This window comes from Sitophilus oryzae, unplaced genomic scaffold, assembly GCF_002938485.1.
Source record: "Sitophilus oryzae breed Bouriz unplaced genomic scaffold, Soryzae_2.0 scaffold_1215_pilon_pilon, whole genome shotgun sequence".
NCBI lineage: Eukaryota > Metazoa > Arthropoda > Insecta > Coleoptera > Curculionidae > Sitophilus > Sitophilus oryzae.
The window spans coordinates 29,247-43,686 of NW_022145855.1; the positions used below are offsets into that span (position 1 = coordinate 29,247).

At 34.7% G+C, this 14,440-nt stretch overlaps 1 protein-coding gene across 1 annotated transcript; it reads right to left on the minus strand.

Moving 5' to 3' along the window:
* Positions 1-1,217: 1,217 nt before the first annotated feature.
* Positions 1,218-14,002, minus strand: LOC115891951 (ATP-dependent DNA helicase PIF1-like). The gene is made up of 3 exons (XM_030912563.1): positions 13,003-14,002; positions 2,298-2,414; positions 1,218-1,474 (listed from the first exon to the last, which is right to left on the minus strand). Exons 1-3 carry the CDS (start codon positions 14,000-14,002, stop codon positions 1,218-1,220), a joined length of 1,374 nt encoding a protein of 457 aa, XP_030768423.1.
* Positions 14,003-14,440: the final 438 nt, after the last annotated feature.

Here is a 14,440-nt window from a genome sequence, read left to right on the forward strand (position 1 = left end):
TTCGATTGAGTACCCCTCCTTATTGAACCTAAACCCACAGCCAATCCGTTTGCCAAAAATCAGCTTTAAATATCAAGCAGTTTAAGCAGAATAGTGATTACTCAATGGTCATATTTTATGAAACACCCTGTATATATTTTTAAAAAAATCTTAAAATATGTAAAACAACATAATAAAATATACGTGTTTTAAGAGTTTTTCCGAAAAACTCACCGGTTTTTAAATAAAAAATATTCTAATATTTGAGAGTAGTTTCACCCCCTTAGAATTCGAGTTTCGGAAAATCCCTTCTTATCGAACCTCTACACACTAAAGTCAATCCGTTTTTCCAAAAATCAGCTTTTTAGGTCAAGGGCTTTTAAGCAGGATCGTGATTAATCAATGACCAGATTTTTTCAAAACACCCGTTATACATTTTAGAAAATCTTAAAATATTATTTTGAAAATTTTTCAGAATAAATAAATACCTGAATATTGAAACTTAATAAGTAAGTACTGAAATATACAGCGCTCTAATATCTCGACCTTCGTCCGTTATGCTCGTAACAGGTTGAAACAGAATGTATCTAAAACAACTGATGCGTTATTCCCCAACCTGTTGAACGAAAAGTTCAAGACGAAACCTCCATCGACAATAGACCGATGCAGCAGCGTTCCTTTCCCACTCCGATTATCTCGACCGCCGCCCTGTTATGCTCGTAACAGGTTGAAAAACAACATATCTAAAATGACTGCTTCTCCAACCCGTTGCGAGCCTCCATCGACAATCGACCGATGCAGCAGCGTTTCTTTCCCACTCCTGTTATCTCGACCGCCAGGCGTTATGCCCGCAACTGTTTCAAAAACCTGCTTCTTTTTATATCCACAATATTTTAAGCTGTTGCAAAACTCAATACGAGCATCGACGGTTTCTGACCGAAGCAGTTACGTTCGCCGTAGCGCTTTCCCCACTCCGTTGTCCGTTATCTCGCCGTCTGTATCGATGGTTGACGAAATAACATGTTTTCCATCCATACTAGTTGTTTTTTGGAACTGCTTCGAGCAGCATAGAATTTCGTTGCGGTGCAGAGCGCCGACTTCGTTTTTCGTTACACGAGCGGCCGATCTCTACGTGTCGTTATTTTATATCTGTTATTTTTTAGAAGTAGTAACGGTTGCGTTATGTTATTTATAAATAATTGTTATAAAATAACAGATAGTTAAATAACAACCCATCACTAATGATATGGTGTATCTAAGATTATTCGACCTGCCTTTCTTTGTAGTCCAAAGACTCTATTGGCTCCACTGCTATGACCCCAAACAATCAGGGCGTACTTCATATGTGCATGGAATAGAGCAAAGTATGCTTGTCTCAAAATATAACCAGAAACACAGTGTCTCAAATTCCTTAGAACAAAGATGTTAGTGGATAATTTATTGCACAACTCATCAACTTGTGCTCTCCAGAGCAAACCCCTGTCCAAGTATACACCTAGAAATTTTATTGTTTCATTTGCAATACTTCTGTTCACAGGCCTTAAAGTAAAAACCATAGTATGTGTTTTATTTTTGTTAGAATTAGGATTTAGAATAAGTGGGAGGAGGGTTAATCTCTGCGACCTTAGAGATCTATTGTGTCCCCCTTTCTTGAGTTATAACTCATCATACAGTCCCAGGACTTCCTACGGAGACCCGTGTCCCTCACAGTCGAGGAGCTACGACCCATGCCGGGTAGACGAAACGGTAGCTTGTGTCGCCTGTTGGGTTTAGAGGTAGGAGGTAGGCTCCCGACCCTTGGAGGAGGTGGTAGCTTATATGCCACTTGTGGAGGATGGTCTCACACGCAAGTGTCGGCCACCTCCTGTAGTTCTCTTTTTGGGTTTGGCCCCTTGAACTTTCATTGTTACTGTTCCCAGTGTTGGTAGGGGGTTTCCCCACAGCTTCACCGGTGATGTTTTTATTACTATTATTACCAGATCTCATAGTGTTCCTATGAGTCGCTAAGGACAGTCAATCCACTTCTACAGAGCCCCGCATGTAGAAGTAAGGGGTATAATACAATGGGGTGCCCCGGTGCCCCAAGGTTTGAAACTGTCCGTCAGCCCTGCCGGTATCGTTATATGTCTTGGTGCAATTCCTGGCCACGACATTACAGTCAGGGACAAGACGATGAGTGAGATCTTCTTAGATCAAGCTAAAGCTGCTAGAGGATTCCCCAGCACCTGACCAGGAGCTTCCCCACCAACGACAAGGTCTTGCATCTCCTATGGGAAGTTTATTTTTGTTAAGCAATAGCCTATTTGCCGAAAACCAACCCTCCGCTTTTTCACAGGCTCTGCTGGATGCATTCTGCACCATCTCCAAATCCATATACACCGAGCTAATGGTGGTATCATCTGCAAACAGCGTGTAATGGGGTTTTAAATCGACCTCTGGTAAATCATTAATATATATTAAAAATAAAGAGGTCCCAAACAAAGCCCTGAGGGACACCAACCGTTAGACGCTGCCTCTTAGATACTGCATTTCCCACCTTCACATTGAAACCTGTTAGAGGTAGCTCTGTGACGAGAAGTACGGCTGCCATTATGGAAGTTGTAGTTTACAGTTTACCTGTAGTTTCTGAACCAGTAGGTCATGCGACACACAGTCAAAACCTTTACTCAGATCACAGAATGTTGATGCGACATAGTTGTGATGTTCAAAAGCATCAGAATTTGAGACACAAGTTCCAATATAGCCGATCTTATGAGGAACCTCCGGAAATCGAATAGAACATAAACAAATAAGAATAGAAAAAATAACTTTCTGTAGTATGCACTGATTCGCTTCTTGGCATAATATTTCACTTGTCTGTTTTGTCATCACCTGATGGAATCATTCAATGGAATGGGTATCCTCTAATGGTCTAAGACACGCGAAAAAGTTCCTCAGAACTTACGACCGAGAAAAATCAAAGGTTTTCCTTGATTTAAGTAAAAACAATCTTCGGATTGTCACGGGGTTTCTAACAGGACACTGTCTCCTCAACGAACGCCTCAGTAATCCGAAGCTGAAAAACAACGGCGAAAACATATGCAGATTATGTGGAAAAATGGGGAAACGCCAGAACACCTTATCACTGAGTGCGCCGAGACGAAGACCGTTCGTGCCATGAGCTTTGGTACGGCTGATGTCGAGGATGAAGAGCTGGTCTCTGTGGAGCCGTCTCAGATACTGGCTTTTGTTAAAGCACTGAGACTGTATGATGAGTTAGAACTCAAGAAAGGGGAACACACAGTAGATCTGTAAGGTCGCGGTGATTAACTCCCCTCCTAAATATTCTACATTCTACATCATCTGATATATGTTATTTAGTTTTATTTTAGGTTTTTATCATCTAGTTATTCACTTTTTTTAATTGAGGGGTAAGGTGTTCTTCTTTATTTATTTTACTCTCGTGCAGATTTTGATTTTCTTCTATTTAGTTCGCATTTAACATTTTTTACTGTTTATAGGAGCTGTTTTGTTTCTAATTAATATTTAATAATTACACTTTAAGAATGATTGAAACTGAGCACTTCATTAAAAAATATAATTAGAGAAAACTTGATTTTGGTTTAGTGGACACCTGTTTGACATTTACTTCGATATTATGAGTGTTTAAGGGTTGAACTGCTACATCTCTTTTGTGCCAAACCCTGTATATTATTTTCCTTTGAGATGTAGAATTAAAACTTTTTTTTTTACACTTGCACTCATTGATGAATCGCCACTGAATCACACATTTTCCCTATAATTTTGATTTTCATAACTTATTCAAAGCAAAATGCAATAACAACAACAGAGAGAATGCAGAATATCATTGCCCATTTAATGTAGCTAAAATAAACTTCGACCAAACAGTTCCACAGCTACTCGCCAGCAGAAAGTAAAGAATTCGATACGTACGAACTTCGAACCGAAACCCCGAATCTCGACCGCGTTGCTGTTGATTCTTCCGCTCTATTGGCACCGGAACGGATCGTTTTGCAATTTAAAACGCATTTTCCATAGAACACCGGCAGTCGGTGTGGAATAACTAAAGCACATGTTGTTAGTCTAATTGAAGCGCCGGTGCGGTTACAATTTATGGGATTTGTAGGTAAGTTGTTGTATGTACAGGCGGTACGCTGGCGGAATATATTTCGGGGCCGGGATCTGTTCCGAATAAAAGCGCATCCGGCAATAGATTAAACGGCAGCAAATTAGGTGCTTATATACGTATAAACCTCAATTATAAAGAATACATATACAGGGTGTCCCCGGCTGAGCGTGCATTAGAAGTTTCTAGAGAACTACAAAATCAAAATATAGATCGGAGATTTTTTGTACATCACTGTTTCACTACGAGATATATCGATTAAAAATATTTTCAATATGGCAGCACCTCCGGAAAAACCGGAAGTTGACAGCAACTATCTTATTTTAAATGGGTTCCCCCATTTATTATTACATACTTATATTCTCTGTAAAATTTTATAAATTTTTATATCAAACACTTTATACCTACTAGTTTTTGAGAAAAAAATATTTAAAATTTGTGGAGGACAAAAACTGCCTGTCAAAAAAATCTGTATAGCCTAAACGACAAATTTAGTGATTACCACAATCACTGTGGCATAAAGAGAAGACATGTGGCTATTTATTTCAAAAGTTAAATTGTTCGAGTGTCATATAATATTGGCCGTAGCTGTTATGGAATTGAGTGATTAAAAAATTATCATAAATCATTTTTTTTTCAAATGGAAACCCACTTTTTTTATTTCACTAGTGAAAAGGTTTTAAATATTTAAGATTTAGTATTAATAATATTACGTAGTTTTTTTCTTAATTCTAACTGTGATACAGTTAGAATTTTTGGAATATTCTTATTTAATAGACTAGGCCCTTCAGATTTACTAGTCCTGTTACAGCAAACAGAAAGGTCGGTTCAATACCAAGTACGCGTTATTTGATGGAAGGAACTCTTTTGTTTACCAGTAACTAAACTGAGAATTAAGTGTACGCTTTTGAAGCTTAAACTTTTCAGTTTAAGAAAAAAGAGATTATTTACACAAATCTGAGATAGGTATTACCACAGAATATCTAGCTACGCAACAGAAGCCTCGTTACATGTATAAAATCGTAGGATTCAAAAGGAGACAGGCATTTAAAGCCTGTCTCCAAATCAGATATTTTGATGCGGTAGTTTCACTACTGCATAACAGGGCGATAAATTTAAAAGAAAACAGTTTTCTACAAACGAAATTTAAAAGAATTTTATGCAGTGTTGCCATTGTGTAATTTATATTGTAACACTTTCTCTGATAAAGCCTACCTTCAAATTTGCTACATCATTTAAACATATTAAAATAGATTAGAGCTCATTTTTCAAACGTTTAAGTATTTAACTTGCCATGTTAGTTGGAGTTAAATCTTACGAGCTAAATTAAAATCATTTCCTGACGTTTGATTCTAACTGAATCCTGAATTTTGATTGTAATTCGGCGACAATATAATAAATATAGTTCTACTATTATGACACCACTTCCTGACGTTCAATTGTGTTCATACCGTATGATCGGGAAAATACGGCGTTAGCGATGGCTATGAAATGAAAATCGCTGTCATTTTATGTATAAATTTATATGGGAAATGTCATCGATGGTCTTTTCCCAGCCAACTGGACGCCGTTTTTTTTCGGTATCATACGGTATTTGATATATACTTGCGTATTTTTCATGACATTGCAATATTATGGTACCATGAAGCATATCAAGTGATACCGTAATATAGTACCATATTACGATACATGGCGTTCGATTGGGCTTAAACTTGGTATATTACGTATCTTCAGTGACATTGTAATATTATGTATATATCAAGAGGTACCATAATAGTACCATATACGATACCATTTCCTGGCGTACGATTGGACTTATACTTGGTATAGTCAGTATCTTCCGTGACATTGTAATATGATGGTACTATGATGCATATAAAGTGGTACCTTAATAAATAAATAATAAATAAAAGCCTTTATTGTCAAAATTTTTTTCAATTTGTAGACAAAGGTAAACTAACAAACAAAGTAAAAAAAAACAAGGTACACAAACAAACAAACAAAAGATAATTCAAAACATTATGCAAATAATAATAATATAGTACCATATTACATGAAGCATATCAAGGGGTACCATAATGTAGTACCATATTACGATACCATTTCCTGGCATTGGGCCCAAATTTGATATACTTGCGTTTCTTTATAAAGATTTGTTTAATTAATAATTTTAATTTAGTTAACGAATTTTAATTTATTGTACGATGCCGTGACAGCAACTTTTATGCCGAACTAATATATTATTAATTGTACCTGTGTCATTTTTTAAAATCTACCTAGGTCTATATAAACGTGGCAAACAGGAGAAACTTGTTATTATAGTATTTTTTTAGTCAATTAACATTTTTAATACTGCATTTTAATAAATTATTTCCAATCGCCCTGTATAATATTAATTTTAAAGGTAATTAAAGTTATTTTCTTAGTTAACATAATAAAGTAGTGTACATATATATTAAAGATGTATTTTGTGAGCATATGTTTTCTAATAATATACTTAAAAGCTTAAAACTATTTTAAAAGCCAAACGAATAATTAATATTAGTGTATCTGACAAGAAACGAAGAATAGAACGAAATTATTATACACCAGAAAAAGAATGGAATGCCAATTAAAGTCTGTTTGAATCTGGCAACTGTGCATATTTAGCCGAGCTTTAAGGCCGTCGACGTGCCGTCAATCTACGTCGATCCAAAATCGAAAGTTGAAAATTTCTAATTATATTCTGATTATGATATTGTCGCGCCATCTAGTATTTTATTTGTGCCGTTTTAGCTCTTTCATTGCGAGTATTTTTCTGTTGCGTAGCTAGATATTCTGTGGTATTACTTTATTTAGAAAATATATTCTCTTGTTTATTTATACCCTCCAAAACTATATTAAATAAATTGGCAAAACTATTTCCAAGAACCTTTGAAGTACTTCTCCAAGAATCCTTCTCCAAGAGACTTTTGCATATTTTTTCCAAGATCTTTTTTAATGGATTTTAAACAGATCATGCAGTAGTCATAAACATTTGATTTTGACTTAGCAGTAATTTAGGGTTATCGCTAAAATATTTTATAGATTTGTTGGTATAATTCAATTTGCTTAAATATTAAATTAATCCATTTGCATATTTTTGGACTACTGATCCACACACTTAATTGTTATTAATTAATGATGGATTGTAAGAAATATTCTAAGTAATAAGTAACAGTAAATTGATCATACTTTAAGTATAACATAGTATTTAACGGTGCTTGCCTGTGGGTAGATTATATCTTAAATAGGTAGCAATTATTTAATAAAAATTTGTTGACATTCTTTTTTATATAGAGAGCTTCCTTTTTTACTCACATAAAATAATTTTGCTTTTTAAGTACTGTTCAAATCAACAGCCTTCGCCTTTGGCAACAATTATATCTGTGTAACACTCAAATTTCCTCGCAACGACCTCTGTGTGCTAGCTCATAAATTATCGCAAATAACTATTATTTTTGCATCATGTTTACTATAATTTTATTGTTAAATATTATTTTATTTAGTATTTTACCATTATGCAACCGAATATACACCGCGATATTATACTGGCTTCAGCTCCACAATATTGTCACTGGCCCAGCATTAGAATTTTTGTCCATCTCTCTATATCTTTGATCATCACCTGTTCGTCACTTATCATTGTCAGATCAAATCAGATGTTTTTGGATTTATTTATCCTTTGTTTTGGTTATTGAAATTTTATAATTATCAGATAAAATTTCGTAGTTAAATTGGTTATTTTTGATGTGGATCGCAGTGTGCAATTTATTCATTTAATTGTGGAATTTCTGAGTTAGTTCGTTCATTGACCGGATATGAAATATGGCTGTTGGAAAATATTCTAGAACATCGTTTTTTATTTATGCCTTTTTGTGAGTTGGACTAGTCAAGATATATAGTTCTCTATCTATATCCTGGAGGGAGATTTCCGGTTGAAATCTGATTTTGTGACGGAAATCTAATCCTTGCATCACTTCTTGTATACTCCCCGACCGAGAATATCGTCGTGAAGAACTGGCTGCCGTTTCGTGAAGCATTCCCTGTTGGTGAATAGCAGGTCTTCGTAAAGCAGGATTAAGGCTTCCGAAACACATTTGGTCAGAGACGTGGTTGGATTTTGTGGATTTTTATGGACCACCGACCAATTTCCGCAATGGTATTAAAATAGCCAAATTTTTCCGACCGATATTCCGATTCCACGTGCCCAAGAAGTCCCCGAATAGTTCCAAGGAATGCTATAATTCTTCTGCCTAGTCTAAGTCAATGCTCAACTGATTTTTATTCGTATTGTTGACTGGTTATCGATTTTTCCACGCCCACGTGGTGTAGAAAGATTAGTTGAGTGTTATTTTTCTTAAATCTTATTTGGTTGTTCGTAATTGTAGAGCAAGAAGACCGATCCAGACCGTACAGCACAGAACAGTCCAGAATTCCATCCGTTCCTGTTGCCCGTGTGTAGAGTTACCCGTTGGACATCATAAACCCTCGTTGAGGTAAAATTCAGATTTGATTAGTCCTTCTTTATTACCTTTATTAACTCCTACACGTTGTGCTAGTCCTTGTTCTATAATTGAGGCACTTTTCTAAGACAACCAATATTATTTAGGGTTTTTTTTATGTTCACCATTTGAAATCTCAACACCTACCTTTCACCTGTACCTCTGCTGACAGTACATCGAGCTGCTGTACACGGCCTTAGCAACCCTGTAGCTATACGCCGTAGCTCAGCCGGAGGAAGTTTTCAAGTATATCCCATCGAGTATAGTAAGACTGTTTAGATATTTGTATAATTTTAGATTTGATTTATGGGTATAAACCACCCTGATTGTATCTAGTATTAAGTTAGATAAGGGGGTTTGACGTCATAGGTTTAGTTATTTCTCATTTGATTTTAATTCTATCTTCTTTTCGTACATTTCAATTTGCTTTTCTTAACACATTTCATTTCTCTTACATTTCATTCATTACTTTATATATATATTAACTTTTTCATAGTTTAATAAATTGATTAAATATTTTTAGTAGTCTTATTTACAGTCTAGTCTCATAGTTAAGTTAAAGTCACTTAAGTTTAAATAATTATAGTAACATTTGAAGTTCATGGTAGTTACACTCAACAGTTCGAGGTTAGTGTTGAAGTCTACTTAATAGTTACATCTTTATTGCCGAGTTCATAGAGTATAATCTCGTGGCGCCCTTTTATTAATATCTTTGAACCCCGACCACCCGGCTATTAAAATTAAAAAACTAGTGGCCTCTATGTAACTCATTCTGCTTTAAGTAAACTTGTGTTTTATTGAACTTCAAATTAGAAAGGGCGTGGCATCTGATTTCTGTGTTAATATAATATGCTGTTTAGATAAATAACTTATTTCATTTCATTAATATACATCAGAAAGATGGGTCATTTCTAGAACTCTAAATCACCAATAGTCAGCATATCAAAATATAAATCATCATCATCAAAATTTAGCTTAACCTATGCCCTGCAACAATCGATTTCTCAGTATTAGACATGAAACAGTAGTCTTAATTACCTGTCATCGAGACATTTAGTTAGCCCGTAGTATATAATCAATCTTAATATTAGTGTATTTTAGTTGTATTGGCTTGGTTATTTAATTTAACCAAAAATTACTTATAAATTAATTATTTGTTTTAAAAATATTAAACGCAAACGCCCATTTTTTATTTGATTTGAAATTTTGCGGATTTGTTGTGCATTTCTTATTTTAGTGTATTTATTATTTATTTTACAATTGGCTTTTGTTTAGAGGTGGTAATTCTAGAAAGATATTGTGTCAGAAATTAAATTAACAGTGAAATTTTTGCAGAAAGAAATCCAGAAAAAAACTGTATTATAGTTGGTTGTGCAGCTTAAGGTAGATCACGACCAAAAATCGAGATAAATAAGGGAATATTTTTACTGGTAAGTATATAACATATGTTAGATAAGTAATATGCTCTTTCCTTAATTTATCTATTCAAAGGACACATTTCCACAACCACATCAAAAGTTTTTAAATTTTCGAGACACATATGTCTTTTTCGAAAACTGGTTAGCTAAAAACAAATGTCAGCATTCGTTCAGAGCCTCTTAGTATTATTAAAAAAACACCCACCCAAAGAAATTCATGCTCCATCTTAGCAGAGAGACCGTAAATCTGCATATCGTCTCGGGTGAGAAAGTTTCGTAACGGATCGCTCATTCGTCATTAATGTTTTCCCAGAGATGAATGTGCGTAAGCGGTAGTTCTAGATCATGTATATTTTATGGATACCGAACTACTTATTAAATTTGTTATAGAGTTATATTTTGTACAGTTTCAACATAACTAGGACTTTCTGGGAATTCATATTGGAATATATAAATCATACTATTCAGTATGTCCTCAATTGTCTTTACCAGAGGAAACACTTTTTATTATTGACATTTTGAGAAAAATGCATTCTTCATAAAAAATTCATTATTCTAGAATGGTTAATTCCTTTATACTTTTCAAATTTCCATACCGTTTTAGAGACAATTAAAAAACATGAAAATATTGTTGAATTTTTGTGACTGAACTGAGAAGTCCTATAAATAACGCGTTCCTATGATAATATAATTTCGTTTTCATTCTTTGATACATTGTTATTTTGTTTATTGTTATTGAAGAATTTTAGTTAACGTCATATTTTTGTTGCTTTAAAATGTTAATGAAGCACAACGTTTATTTAGTTCAATGCTACTGAAAGGGTGATAATAGTTATCGGAAAATATGTGATACTTTAACAACAGTAAAAAAAATGACGTTAATCAAAATTAATAATATCCATCTATCAAAGAATGAAAGCGAAATTATATTACCATAGATACTCCTTTTGATTTAGAAAAAATTCAACTGCATTTTCATGTTTTTTTTAATTCCTCTGAAACGGTATGGAAATTTGGAAAATTATAAACGGTATTAACCATTTTAGAATCAACAAATTTTTTTATGAAATGGATTTTTCTGTAAATGTCAATAATAAAAAAGTTTTTCCTTTATTTTCCCTTTTTCAGGCACTCAAGTTAAGAACATTTAAACCAGTTTTTAGAAAAATTTACTATTCAGAATGCCAACAAAAGTACCGAATCCTTAATTGTCCGCGGTAGAAAATAAAAAATCGGTAAAAAAACTTTTAAGTTAAACGGTTTTATCTTATGTGCACTGGAAACTAGAAAATAATAATAACAATTAGGTATTTTCGAGGGGTAAACCGCAGAGGGAAAAGTGTACACCGTAATTCCTTTTACTCAAATAATTCCTCAGAATTCCTCGTAATTCCTTCGGAATTCCTTAGAATTCCTGGTCTTCAAGGTCAAGGTCAATCATTCAAGGTCTTCCTTGGAATTCCTTGGTACGAACTCGGTAACTCTTTCAGTCTGAACCAGCGTTGCCACCTCGGTTTCACCAGTTCCGCTATATGAATTTTCTGGTGATTTTTATAAATGTCTAATGTCTCTATAAGTCCTAGATCTAACAATAAAACGTACTATTACGAGATTTAAGTTTTTTTTAGTTAAATTCTAGGACTAATAGAGGATCATGAGGTAAAAATACTGGAAATATGTCGGCACTTACTTATTAAAATTAATTTTTCTCAGGATTTTTGAAATGATAGGTACCTAGTTATACTCGTATCTATAGGAAAGGAAATTAATAAAACTTCAGTTGCACGTCATAATACGATCACCAGTAAATTCCATAAGATTACGCATGGTATCACTGATGAAGTGCACCTAAAGTTGTATTAATTTCCCTATAGTATATACCTAGGTATTATTCCGAGGAAATGAAAAAATCAACTTTACACTTTCTGAGTACTGAATAAAAAAATCTTATGAGGATTTCTTTAAAATGGCGAAATCAGGGAACGTTATAAGTAGATCTCTCGGGGGTGGTTCGGCCGTACTATTGGAAAATATTTTAGATATATAATCGAGGGTACAATATTAAATTAAAAGAATATCTAACCTGCAGATATTTGATATTGGGAAATTTTGGAAGCGAAAATGAAAAACGGATAGTAAAAAATCGTCTGCAAAACGTTTTTCTTTAAATTTAGTACTACCTATTATAGTATTCATGGTTTACTAATGTTCGTTAATTTTTTATAAAGTTGCTTGTAATTCCTCTTAATTCCTGTGGAATTCCTCTAAATTTCTAAGGAATTCCTTGGAATTCATTGGAATTTTTACGGAAATAATTGGAATTCCTAGTAATTCCTATGGAATTCCTTGGAATTCCTCGTAATTCCTTAGAATTCCTGTAGAATTCCTTCATAGTGTACACCATAATTCCTCTGCGGTTTTACCCCTCGGGATTTTGAACTTCTAGTTCAGAAATATTTTAGTACTAGGCAGAATAGCTTTTAGGTATATTAGACTAAAATAAAAACGTGGGGCCCCCCTGAAATCCTACCTATGGCAAAGCATATCTTTATACTTTGGTAGATCATGAGCTCGGCGTTCGCTGGTGAAGCCGCCACGGCTGGTTATTGAATGTCAAAATCTCCAGTTACGATTATAGTAAGTCGATGCAATCCACACTTAGTATAGAAGAAAGTATTACAGCAATAGCTAATGGGCCCCACGTTTTTATTTTGGTCTAATATGCCTAAAAGCTATTCTGCCTAGTACTAAAATATTTCTGAACTAGAAGTTCAAAATACCTAATTGTTATTATTATTTTCTAGTTTTCAGTGCACATAAGATAAAACAGTTTAACTTAAAAGTTTTTTTTATCGATTTTTTATTTTCTAGTTTTTAGTATTTAACGGAAATGCCTACCGAATATTCCTCATTCTATTTAATTCATTTAGTGCATCATTATTACATGGTTTTTTACCTGATAATTTATTACAATCTAATTTCTCAATACATAGCCCTTCCAGAGACTTGACTCGACTTAGAGCCACGTATGCTTGCCCTTCCTCAAACAATTTTGAGCCCAAATACATTACTGCAAGGTCGACTGTGCTGCCCTGCATTTTATGGACGGTGGATGCCCATGACAAAATTAAGGGTAACATCCTTCTTTCAGCCGTACCATAATTGAATTTTGCTGGAAACTGAATGGCTTTCGGGTGTATAACCTGTATGCCGTCTCTGCCAAAGTCAATCCAAACTGATGGTACATCTGTTTCGTACATTTGGGTTCGACGGAACTGAGGCCAAACAATTTCTGTAATGTGGCCTGTAGCACCATTTACCAATCCTTTTGTAACGTCAATGTTGGACCGCAACATTACTTTTGCTCCTACAAATATTTCAAGTACTGATGGTAAGCCTCCAGTCTTATTTATATCTGTTGGTATTATATTTGCTAAATTTAAAGTATCTGTATTTCGTGTGGCGTCAATTAATTGGTCCTGTGCTTTAATGGTATAAATTCGAGATCCCTTATTCCGGAACAGATTTAAAACAGCAGCGTTGTGATTGTTTACTTGCTGATTAGTAGTGTATACCCTTAACGCTTTGTCTGTTGCAAACTCATCACTTGGGTTTTGAATAACTCTTTGCATCAAAATACTAAAATGGTTAGCGGTTAGCTCACCTATTCTCAAAGCATTTAGTATTTCAATAAAAGTATGGTCCCCTTGCTGACGCATATTCTCCGTCAGCTCACAGAGCGTGAACAAACGCCATAGATGTGTGGCTGGTTGGAGATGATCGGGCTGTTTGAAAACAGGAGCTCCGGAGCGTTTGATTGGAGGCAGTTGTAACAGATCTCCAAAAAGTAAAACGTTTATGCCTCCAAAGAACTCGTCTTCATGATTTTTAAGTTGTCTTAATCGTGCGTCAATCATACACAGCATTTGATAAGATACCATTGAAATTTCATCCATGTTGTTCCCACGAGTAATGGACATTTTAACGGTCGACACCCCCAGAGGTCCAGTAAGTCCAGTATAGCAAGGCTATAATATACAACAAGAGGCGCCCAATCTTGAGGGGAAAACCCTTGCGACATTACATTTTTAGCCACCCTAATGCCATACAGTCCTCAGCACGTTTTAACCTATTACCTTAACTTGGGTGGTAAAGCTACCGCTAACTACGTAGGTACATCTAATCACCTATTTTTTTATCTGTCCTTATAACGTCACACAATCTTGGACACAACTGTTCTAGACACGACTACTCATGCCCTCACCTAATACGCCATTTTGTAACGACGTCCATCTTGGATTTTTAAATTTTGTCATAATCACAGTATTCTACTAGTGTAGCCCTTTCATTTGATACCCATATTGAGGGGTTGTGGAAAAATATGAAATCCGCCA